Below are 12,678 nucleotides of genomic sequence, written 5' to 3'. Positions count from 1 at the left end.
ATATATTCCTTACATTTCATAAGAATCAGATGTGGGAGAGAATAATATTCCTTCGAGTCTGATAGATATGAAAACTGCCTAGAGTCACTGGGAGTCGGGTGGCATGTAAATTAAATAAATTATTATTCCCATATTACTAATCAAAAAAATTAACTAGAACAATTATATTAATTCCTTTATAAAACTAGTATATTTCCTCTCTTGATGACTCTAGAGGTCAATATATTCAAATCTGTATTTAATGTGTTTTCATTGCAGAAAAATTGGGAGAGAGGAAGTAACTTTATTTATTAAATTTGTATGCTGCCCATCTCCCCCAGTGGGTGACTCTGGGCAGCTACTTAAGGCGCTACTTAAATATTTTGCTTCTGTTAAAAACTAAAGAAAAGGAAAATACAATTATGGAGAAAAGTAGTCCATGAGATTACAAACAGTACTTTTTGTGCTTCGATGAGAAGCAATACAAATATTCAATGCGACTAGAAACAGTATTTCATTACTAACAGTAATGAAGAGGTATTCTAATGTCACCTATAGCCCTCATTAAAAATTAATGAAAACTATTGGTATTCTGCAAAGTTCTTGGGCTATTATTTGCTGAAATACTGTCTGCCAGTATAGTTCCATCTGTGCAATAAATCTGATGTTCACTGCATCTATGAGCTATAGATTGCAGAAACAAATTCCCATAATCATCTCCCAAAGGCAATTAATTATAACTGCTATAAAAAAAGCATGCAAATCATTTTTTTATCACTCTCAGTGCCTAGCTCTACAAATCATCAGAGTCCTTTATATTATTTTTTTATCCTTATATCTGACAGGTACCAATTTAAATCCCATTCTGCAAATAGAAAACTGAGGTAGAAATGGGAATGATGAATGTCACCTAATAAAACAATGAGTGAAGCTGAGATTTTAAATCCAGATCCAAAACTAGTAAACTCTTCAGTGCTATAATGTTGTGCCCAGTCAACACAGGGGTGTCTCTGCAGAAACTTCAACTTGTTCATCATCCTTCATACAGATCATTGATTAGGGCCATTTACAAGGAGCATGTGATATCCTCATTATAAAAGCTTTACTGACTACTGATTCATTTTTAGACACAAACTGCTAATTATAATAAAGCCCTGTACAGCTTGGGATCAGCCTATTTGAAAGATCAATTTCTTATATGAACCTAACTAGGTTTTTTAAGCTTCAGAGATAGTAGTGACCAACAGAAGCACACTTGGTAGGTACAGGAGAAAGAATATCTCAGTAGCTGCTACGACATTTTGAAATCCCAATTCAACAAAGGCATGATTAACTCTGTTGCCTTTGGCTTAAGCTGATGTTGGTTTACCCTGATGGATGTGACTTATTTCTCAACATATTTTGAATCTATTTGATTTGATTTTAATTATGATTTTCTACTTTACTTTTAAACATTTAGTCTGTGTTGAATTATTGTCAGCACTATTTTAACAGAAAGGTAGACATAAATGAAGTAAATAAATAAATATGCATGGGGCCAAAGGAATTTCTGCTAGCTCACTATTGATTGATTTAAAACATTTATACCCTGCATTATTCACTAGAGAGTTCTAAGGCAAGTATAAAACCTCAGTCATTTTACATTTAAAAATTATTTTCCATTTATATCAAATACAAATATAGAAGAATGCAATGCTAACCAAAATATTAAAAATATTTTAAAAAGACAGATCAGCAAATTAAGATTGCAGAATAATGCTTTCCTAACTTTACTCATTTCTGAGTATTTCAGGGGAAGATGAAAGGAGTTTTATTTGAAAGGGAATTCTAGATCCAAGACACTGCCATTGAAAATACCTTTTTCCATTATCCCAATTAACTATAATGTAGATTTGGCCTGAATGATGTATGCCTTAATTATGTCATGTCTGGGTGACTGTAATGTGCTGGGTGTAGCAGAATCTTGGAAAAGTACTGAGAAATTAATATTCAGACTAACTGTTAAAGTTAGTGTAGAGTGTACCTCAGCCATATTTTGTATTTTCTTTAGTGCTTTTCCATCCATATTATGTAAACTGTAAGCTCAGCGAATAAGGATCTTAGGATTTTTACTTAGTCATCCAACACCTAAGTTCATCACTAAGCTTTAAGCCTTAGAAAAAAATCTGTGGGCTAAATGCAACCAAAAAATCAGCCTGAACGTGTTTGTATTGAAAGTATCAAGTTTCCATTCACACTCACTTATTTCAACATGTTTTCTCATATCTGATTAATATCTTAGTGATTATTAAGGGGAAGCGGTGGGAAAGAAAATCTAGCTGAAGGGAAGAATGTCCAATTCTACACTGCCAAATGATGTGAAGGCTGGAGCTAAAACCCTCTTGTAATCCCCCGTCTCTTAAAACAACCAGTCTTCAGGACTCCTTTCTCTATACAAAGAAAATCAGTGAGGAATTATTCCTTTACTACTTCTGCAAAAAGAAAAGAGTCTAATTTTCCCTGCTCAGCACTCAAGAAGTCTCTGAGCACACTGGAGAAAATATTCTTCTCTCCAATCAGCTGCTGATCAGAGATGAAAAACTCATACCTGGAGAGAAAGATGGAACTACATTAGTGAATTGAGCAGAAAACCTACATGGACCAGAGATTCCCCACTCCTAGAACAAAATAATTGCATATTTTAATCTCCATTCCTTCTATTTGTAAGAATAGCTATTCACTGAGCCAGGAACTTAGTTCTCAGTCTTGTGGACAACACCCACTGCCTAGTTTTAGTCATTCTGGAGTAAACATCAACATAAAACTATTAGCATTGGAAAAGAACATAATACAAATGTACTTCCCATTATTGTAGTAATTGTCTTTTTGTGCAAATTCATCCTAAATAATTAGCCAAAATAGCAGACTATTTGTGGTTTCATCAATGTGAAGCTCACAATACATATGAACCATCTGAATAACAATAGTAATAATAAACAAACTACTATTATAATAAATCTTTATCAATAGTTATAGAAATCATACAAATAGAGGAATTTTCTCATTTTTGGCAAGGGGGGCCATAATCTGCCTACTATCTTTTTCTTCCTCCAGAAAAAACACATCATTTAGAATACAGTCATTTTTTCTGTTACACTAATCTCCATGATTGCTACTGGCAGATGTGTGGGTAAGTCTAGACTACCCAAATTCTGAGTGTACCTACCTATTCCTGCTCTTTATTTCTTCCAACTGTAACTGGGTAAAGCATGATCAGCTGAGAAAAATGAAGAGGAAAGAGCAGACAGAACTATCTTCTCAAACAACCAGATTTTCATCTGATCAGTTCCTTTAAAGCCAGCCAGCACCCAAAGATTCAGTTATGGAAGATGTATCTTGAACTTCCCACAACCAATTAATGCCTTTGTAGTTCTTAAATTTTGCTTTGCAAGTGTGTTGGCTTTTGAGACTGGAGGGAAGGAAGCAACTAGCTGGCAGGATAGAACCTCTAATTTGAAGGTAGATTTCTTTCTTTGGGATTTGAAGGAAAGGGGATCAAGAGAATTCCATTCTATTTTTAAATTTTAAAAATATTTTTAAAAACTGGAAATGGGGAAGAAGGACAGGCAAAAGATTATGAGGGCTATATGTAGTTTCTCTGGAGTTTTTCCTATGCCCTCTTATTTTTTTACTTTTTCTCCTCCCATTTTTTAAAAAGCTCCAGGGTAACCCCAGGCTTTAATGTGGCCCTTGGACCTCACTGTACTCCTGCCTTGGGTCACTGTGAGAGAAAAGAATGGGTGGAAAATTAAAACTGTTGGCTAAGCCTATGGCACTAGTTCAATTTACAGGATGTTGCTTCCTGTTTCAGTGTCACTGAAGCCAAGTTCAAAAATAATAATATTTCACCTATAGCAAACTGAATATAAAACATAGACTGCATTCATAAGTTCATTTTTGAGGCAAAAAATGTCTGGCAAATATCTGAAGGATTAGTGGGAATCCTATGTCCTCTGACCAGTTCAGACAAAGGATGAGATTGAAATGTACCAAAAGTAAATAAGCATGATTAAAAGAAAATGATAGCAAATATCTTTAAAAAAAACATAAAAACAAATGGTAAAAAATATTCATAAGCAAGTATGTACAAAGATCAAAACGTCACTCATTTACTTACTCCAACTTCTTCTTCATATGGCCTTTCAGCTTCTTCTTTCTTATCAACGGGTTCATATTCATAAGACGGATCCCCTTGGAAACGTCCCTTTAAGCCTGTAGTCACTGCAGTTATTTCCTCTGAGGGGGGTGGCAGAAGACTCCAATCCACACCATTCAAGCTATCCATCCCACAAACAGCAAATAGGCTTATTGTTACTGAGCAAGAAAAAAATCAGAAACTATTCTTTACAGACATTTATGGGGTCTATCAAAAATCCCATAAAAATTGTCAAAGGAACAGCTGACAAGCAGAGTTGCGGTGGGGAGTAAGACAGGATAGAACAGCAGGAAAGACTTGGAATAGCATGAATGGCTAACAGATTGAATTCCAAATCAAGCAATCCCAACTGCAATTGCAATGGTGCCATGAACTCACTAGGTAGCCATTCTCTTTCTCAGCCCCAACCCCCTCTTCATCTGCCATATGGAGTATTTTATGGTGATACTGTATTAGACCTTATGATAGTTGTAGGGATTACAACTACTTAGTATGTTATGTGCTCTGAATACTTGAAACTTCTGTATAAATATTTATTTTATTTATTAACATGATTTATGCATTTCCCAATCATCAATAATCACATCAAATAATGAAGGGCAAAACCGTAACACTGAAAAAAACATTAAAAAATTAAATTGAAACATCAGTTTTATGTTAAACACTCTTTAAGTATTTCTAATGATTCAATGAAGCTTTTATTTATATAACACACTACCAAAATCAATCTCTTATTTTACTAAAATCAAAATTGCTATTTATTTTTGTTCTCTTCTTATATATGTTCACTGGAATACAGTACTGAATGTCTAAAAATGGGAAAATCACAGAAAATCAGCCATTTCCCGTTAATTCATTTAATTCAATACCTTTTCTTCTATTCCATGACTGAACATGCAGACTTTAAGATTTCAACATTATGTAAGCCTCTCTCTCCCCATTTCCTGCCCTTTTTTTACAGTATCTTTTAGAGCTGAGTAAATTCTTAGAAAGAAAAATGTAAAATGAAATGGTTATGCAAGTATGCGCACATGGAGACTACCAAAGGAGCTTACAAAGCAGCCATTTAACCCTGGAAAAAGCTGTGGCCAAAGAGTAGTTCTTTGTATGCATTCCCACCCATTGCAAAGCACCACTCTGGAAGGATTTGCACAGCCCTTCTATCTTGCCTGCTTACAAGAGGTGGTGATAGCAAATTATGATTGTCACAACTTTGTGCATATTTGGCTGGTCTTAATAAATAAACCAATCATGACTGATTATGGATTTTGTACTTTTATAGGAAATTGGCAGAATCCAATTCCTGGGCTGAGAAATTGCTATTTTCACATCTCATTGCAGAGTGAATTATTTTGCTCTACCGAGGCCATATTAACAGATTTTTAAATATTTTGATTATTTTTAAAGTGGTCCTGATTCTTCAAGTCTCAATAATAAAAACTGCAGATGAAAATCCTATCTCAGAAAGGAAATCGGGTTCTGCACATAGGCATCATTTTAAAAAAAGCTAAATTCTTAAAGCTAAATAGTTCTTTTTGATCTTGTTATTTGTTTTTCTGTTTGTCCACTAGTTCCGGCCCTCTAGGACACCAAGAGCTCCAGAAGCACAGTGATTGCTACTTTTCCTTTCAGCTAGTAGACAACATTCTGCCCAACTGACAAGGCTCCTCTGCGTGTTAGGGTAATAAGAGCGTAAGAAATTCAACAGCTTCAGCTTCTCCTATCAGGAAATCAGCCTATCAGAAAAACAGTACACTATTCAAGCGCGGGAGCTAAGGGCCAGACCACCCTCCCCACCAGATCCCCTGCTCTATCACCCTCCAGGTAGACAGGCATACTGGGCCTCCCAGCCGCGGCCTCCCACCTGTACAGGCGGCTTCTGGCCCCAGCCCTGTCTGGTCCCAGGCCCTCGGCGATATAGTACGCTCCTCGGATGCCTTGGATGCGGCCCCATAGGCGGACCTGCTCGAAGCGGTAGTCCCTGCGCACGAGCAGCAGGGAGTTCCTCAAGGCGGCCCGCTTCTCTGGGCTCAAGCACACCCCGCTGCCGGCCACGAGGTCCAGCGCGTAAGGCAACGTCTCAGCATCCATCGCCGCTGGGCTGGAGGTTCTGGGCCAATAGGCCCGGCCACGAGCGTCTCGTTGCCCAGCAACGGTCTCCCGGGCGCCGCGTTTCTCCCGATTATCGCGATATCTGAGTCCTGCGAATTCTCGTTTGTGTTCCGGGATGCCTTCGGCCCTTTTCTGTCCTTCATGCATCTTTGAATTCCACACCGAGAGGCGGCTTGGTATATAATCCGTTGTAGGGGTTGATGCAGTTTTTTTCTTCTTCCCATTCCAGAAAGGAAAGAGGGTGGCTTGCGGCTCTCAGTTCATTTTACCTTACACAGCTTTTAAGTGAGAAAAATAATCAGGCTCTCTGGCTTGAATTCTTTGGGAAAGGATAAAAATGTAACCTTTCTAACGCAGTAGATAAAGTGTCACTCAATCTTTGAAATCTACTTCTTCCCAAATAACCCATATGAAGAAACCCTGGACATAGGCATATTTACGGGAAAATGTGCACACACTGAATTAATCAGGTTTTATTGGCCATTAATAGTGGAGAAGTGCTACACAAAAGAAACTCCTTGCTAATTCCTCCTAAAAAATAGAAATGCAACCTAAATAAGAATCTTCTTTTTATGACTAGAAATAGGTTTTTAAGAATGAACATGAATCTCCTTAGTGCATTACCTTTAAACTATTAGCCATATTTTGGCATCAGTGACAATATCAAGTTCAGGTGTACATCACATGTTACAAATGCTTCAGTTTTCCTCAGGGACAATTAGGGGTGTTTACTTTTAATGTAAATGTCATGGTTGAGCCATATTATGAGGATCTCTCCTGCAATTTACCAATATTCTCACTGCTGACAAATTCCACTTTTGCCACAATTAACATTTTCCCCAAAGCAGCATTACTTTAAAGTTCACTGCTGTCCATTCCTGATTTCTCAAATCTGGTAATATACCCTCTATACCACCTTCATTTAAACTGTACGTCTTTGTCTTCTCCAACCAAATGGCACCAGAAAATGGCTCCCTATATAATACCTTCACAGTTGCGCTCCCACCAGGCCACTATACAGGTGGGCAGAATAACATTCATGATTGTATGGACTTGTTCCTTTCATATATTCCCCGTGAACAATATCTGATCCTTTATTTACATATATTGCAATCACTTTTCAGCTCTGGAAAGCAGGCATGATTTTCCCAAATTCCCCTGTACAATATTTGGCAGTCCATTAAGTAGTACAGAGCCTGAAAATGAAATATGGTCTGGAGAAAGAGAGGAAACATAGGTATATCTCCAAACTTAGGAGAAGAACTTGGACAAATTTGTCCTCAGGTAACTTGCTTCAGTTTGGACACAAAGTTGCACTAAACTTCTTAATTCTAGAGTCCTTGGTGCTCTCTGAACTTGGTTGTTTGATTGCAGAAGTTTAATTACCTGACTAGGTAACATCATCAGTGCTAGTGGGTGTGGGGTTTCCTCTAAAACCCTCCAAAACATCTTAAGTAAACCAAAAGACCCAGTAGCCCAAGAACAAAAAACAGAAGTCATCTACAACATACAGTGTAAGGACTGTAACAGCCACTATGTAGGATAGACGGGCAGAAGATTAGCAGAGGGCATCCATGAACACCAACTAGCAGTCAGAAGACAAGATGAAAACTCCTTAATCTCACAACACATGGACAAACTCAACCATAGTTTCATCTGGGAAATGGTGAGCATCCTAGACCAAGCTAAATCCAAAAACTCTAGAGAATTCCTGGAAGATTGGCACTCAGGCGCATCAGCTATCAATAGACACATAGAGATATACCACATTTATACACTATTCAAAAGAGACAATAAGAAAGCTAAGAAGGAAACAAAAAGACCAGAACACATCCTCTCCAGCAACCAACACCCAGATAAGCAGGGATTAATACCAGACAATCAAGCAGAAAACAATGCCCTAATCAAGGAACTACCAAGGAGAAAGCCACACCCTCACCAACTCTGGCAGGGCAAGCTACTGTATATAAACAGGGAGCAAACCCCACACCCACTTGCACTGATGATGTTACCTAGTTGGGTAATGAAATGCCTGCAATCAAACAACAAAGCTCAGAGAACACTAAGGACTCCACAGTTCAACCTTGAGCTACATATATGCTCTTTTATTGGCATCTTAATTATGCTACCCTTTTAATTCCCACAGTGTTCCCCAGCAATGCTAGTTAGAAATACTGTGGAAAATCATTGAAAAAGTTAACAAAACCTAGCCTGGAGGACCTGACCCATAATACAATAAATCCAACTAGGTAGTGGGATTGTGATATTGGAATAAACTTGCCAAATGATGACTACAGCTCAATTTCTAGGTAGCAAGAGTTGTGTCTATGTTGGTACACTATGTAGTCCTCCTTCAATTTAAACTGTATGGTTGTAGTTTGCTAACTTTTCCCAGCATAATATTGCAATATTGTAGCCTTACAGATTCCCATAGATTATGCCTTAGCTGCCAAAAACAAAAGCTAAATTTGATTGTACATATTATTTTATGGCCATTTATGTTGCATGAATGTTTGTAGAGGTTTCTAACTGTGCTACCATAGGTGACAAATTAGTCTATTGCCATCATCGTACTTTGTATCAGGACAGTTTGTTTGGTACGAATATGAATTTGGCTGGCTTAGTCTTTGAGTACCTTTCAGGGACACAGACAAGAAAGCAGGTGGTACAAGCACACAAGCAATATTTGATTTAATTTACTGGATTCTTCCGTTTAATCTCAATAAAAATTACAGGTTAGAAGCAAATTTGGGAGGGTCTCTGAAATCTATACCAAAGGCTTTTGGAAACACATGTGGCTGAAGCCTTATGTATTCTGTCTTTTCATTATCTGCTTGCATATTTGCAAGCAAAGGAAATATTACAAAGATGCTATGCATTTTTAGTGTGCTCAATATCACTTCTAGGAGGACTACTTCTGGAACTTCACACAGTATGGAAAAGAATGTAAAACAGAATGGCTAATCGGATACATTTGGGAATCTCAGAAGCTTGGATAAGAGGGCTGCACAAAATACTGATTGTTTCACGTCAACCAATAATTAAGCATGCTGCCCATGATTCACCAAATATTAAACAGTAGGGCAGGGCATGCTTCAAAATGATTGGGAAGAAGTGATTTGGAACTCCTGTGAATGCAATACAATACTTTTCTGCTACTAATTAAAACACTCATCATGGGAGGGGGGCTTCTACACCTATGTATACTTCAAAACATACTTCTGAATAGTTTTTGAAGTATATGTAGCCCTTGATAGCATGATTGTCCATGAACCTTCCCCATTTCCTTTTAAAACCATCCAAATGAGATCTTATTACCACAGTTGCTAGCAGCAAATTCCACCACTTAGTTTGAAAAAAATGTCTACTTCTATGGAACATACTGTATGTAATAGAACTATTTTTATCTAATTGGGGAAATAAATGGCTTTACATTATATGAACACAGAGGGATATGATTTCCTGCAGCATGAGACAATCCAGACAGTTAGTAGTAATATATACATTCATTTGCAACCATCACAAAATTCATATAAAATTACAACAATCTATATCAGTTCAATGCATCCCCTCTAAAATTAACAGCACTATTTGTCAGCATCTGTTTTTGTATCTTCCTTGTGGTCATTGCAAACAATGCAACTTGTTTTGTTACATATTCAGATAGTTGGAGCAGGATCCTGTGAGGGTCTTCCAGTGAGTTCTAAAAGAGTGCTAAAAATGTGTCCATGTGGCTTTGTCATTTATCTTGTTTAGAGATGATTTATTAGTATTACAGTTCTACTGATTTAATTTAAGGCAAGGGTCCTTTTATTTCAGAATAGCCCAGTTCTAACAAATTGCATGGAACACAGAGAATTATAAAGGTGGTAGGGATTTGAAAGTCAGTGGAACAGAGGTACTAAAAGGGTCCTGCAGATTTAAGATTAAGCATAGACAACAGATTGATCTAAAGAAACAGCTCTTCAGACACAACCATCATATGCTTCCTCCCAATGCTCCCATTTTTGCAACAAAATCTTTGGTATCTCAATTACCAAAGGGGGCAATTTGAAACAACTAAAACTGTAAATCTAATTACATGAACATCTATCCATGGTGAATTCCCCTGAGACATTAGGCTATATAAGCAAGGTTAGCTAATCAATCTCAGGTGGTAATGTAGTTTCCATTATTAAGTGCATGCAGGATTCAAAGCAGATGTTGGAATTGAAAGCCTATTTATTCCATAATTGATAAGCCTTGTTTCCCACCCATCTTGGCCATTTTTTAAAAAAGAAGAAATCTGCTGCTTAAGATAATTATTTCTATATATAATAATGGCTCTCCAGTTGAGGGTACTCTGAAAGCTTTGTTCTGACCAACATTTATTAAACATTGATAACAAATCAGAAAGTGACTGGTACTGTTATATTGAAGGTCAGTGGTAGTGTCATTCACTGAGGTCAGAGCTTGCCATTGTGGCCATTAAATACTCAAACTTTTGAGTGAGTTTGCCAATTTTTCCAACATCATGTTCTACCAGTTCAAGAAATCTAGCCTTGGAGAAAGTTCTTAACCTTCTTCTCTTCCCACAATCTCACCCCCAACCCCTACTGCTTTCACTTTTGTGATCTACTTCTCTCTCTTTTTAAATTTAGTTGTGAAGTCTGCTGATTCTCAGTAAGCTGAAGAAGAATTTGAATGAACAGACTACCAGAAAACCATAGCAAATTGAAAAAGGACATTCAAGTAAGCTTTAAGAGTACTTTAGAGCTCAGCAGCATGTTTTGCTCAGTATGTCCATATGGAAGGTAGCATTCATGAAGTTAACAAGAACATTTAGCCTACCAAATCACCTTTCAAGCAACGTCCTATGGTTACATTTGTCTGAACTCAAACTGCCATTTTTTTATTAGCATTGTTTAAATTCTGGTTAGTGCTAACTGGAAATGGAACTATGGATGACTCAGAATTATTGTTAGTAATAAGGAAGGACACATTTCTTATTGTGAGATAGAAGTTAGATAGCACATATGTTTCTTTCAGCCACTCTGAGAAGCTTAGTGTGTCATATAAACATACTTGTTGACAATGTTGTAGACATGAAATTCAAACAACAATTTTGCTATCACAGCTTCAGGGAATAGGGGCAAACCCTATATAAGCTGAATTTTGATATATCTAACAACACACAAATACAAATAAACTAGTGCCCAAGTTATTAAAATTATACTCAATAACAGTATAAACATATATATGTAGGTTTGCCTCTAAAATATTTTGCTTTATGTTGAATGATATATTCTCTTGTAACAAATACTTCAAACAATGTTTTGCCCCAAGAGCCTTGTGTTGTTCTGCACATCATTCCAGTTCCTTTAATCTGTCTTTCCATGAGTAGCATTGATTGCCCTATTCATGTTAATGGCTGTAACCATCTACCTCACAGCCCCTAAAATCTTATGGTACTTAGCCAAGCCTGGATGCAACCTAATTCAAAGAAATTCCTGTAGGAACTAAACACCCAGGGAATCCACCATGAGGACATGCAATCAGCACATCATTAGAGCAGCTGAAAATTACAGCTCTGCTTACGTTACCATATCTTTCAACTCTTTACCCTTCCTTAGCATTTCTGCCCATTCCACCATTTACAGCAGCCAACATCTGTTGGAACAGAAAGGATCTCAATTTGCATTTCCAGTCTACCTTGAGCGAGCACCTTTAGCTTGTTCTTGCTATGAAGCAGAAATAAAAGTAGAAACCTGTAAAGGTAGGTTAGATTGAAAATAAACATCTTACCCAAGTAAGAACTTCTGAGCTTAAATAAAAATCTAAATGATGCATTTTCACTATACATGTCTAAGCCACTACAACCATTGAATTGTCTTTTGTTTTATCTAAGCAACAAGTACCATCAAACTTGGTAAGAGTTAGGGGGTTAGAGACATATACATTTAATTCAGATTACACCAGCAACCCTGTCAATTAGCTTATAATGCTGAACACACAAGATCTCTAAGGTTTGAAAAAGATTTTAAACAGCTAATGGATTTATATCCTTGTTAAGCTACAGTAGAACACAGAGTTCATGTATCTTGGGAAAAATGTTATAGATGAAGTAATAGGCTCCCCTGTTGTGTTTTATATTGTGTTGAGAAATAATTTCTGCTAATGTCCTTTTTTAATGACTGCTCTCTGCAGGATTTTGTTTTTCTCTTGGCCCAGGGGCTGCTGTTAATAAAAGAAGGATCACCCATCTGTTTTGATTTTAAAGAGTGCTAGTGAAGTATCTGCTTTTAAGTCATTCCATTCAGAAACTGCAGTGCTTTTGCTTGTATCTTGCCTTCCCTTTTTCTCCTTAACCATCAGGCTGAATGTGAAGTATGTTACCACCAGACATAGAGTAT

At 37.1% G+C, this 12,678-nt stretch overlaps 1 protein-coding gene across 1 annotated transcript in view; it reads right to left on the bottom strand.

The window, feature by feature from the left end:
• Positions 1-6,335, bottom strand: part of RSPH9 (radial spoke head component 9) — a 31,757-nt gene extending 25,422 nt beyond the window's left edge. The window contains exons 1-2 of the mRNA XM_088145080.1: positions 6,039-6,335; positions 4,136-4,295 (exon numbers count right to left, since the gene is read on the bottom strand). Coding sequence (XP_088001206.1) covers positions 4,136-4,295; positions 6,039-6,265 — 387 coding nt within the window. The 5' untranslated portion in view covers positions 6,266-6,335. The remainder of the gene's footprint in view (positions 1-4,135; positions 4,296-6,038) is intronic.
• Between the last annotated feature and the right edge of the window lie 6,343 nt (positions 6,336-12,678).

This window comes from Python bivittatus, unplaced genomic scaffold (assembly GCF_059951505.1).
Source record: "Python bivittatus isolate LINGU-HERP-01145 unplaced genomic scaffold, Pbiv_v1 ctg000020_np1212, whole genome shotgun sequence".
NCBI classification, from domain to species: Eukaryota; Metazoa; Chordata; class Lepidosauria; order Squamata; family Pythonidae; genus Python; species Python bivittatus.
The sequence above is the reverse complement of the archived record's forward strand: the minus strand, read 5'-3'. Positions and strand labels throughout refer to the sequence as shown.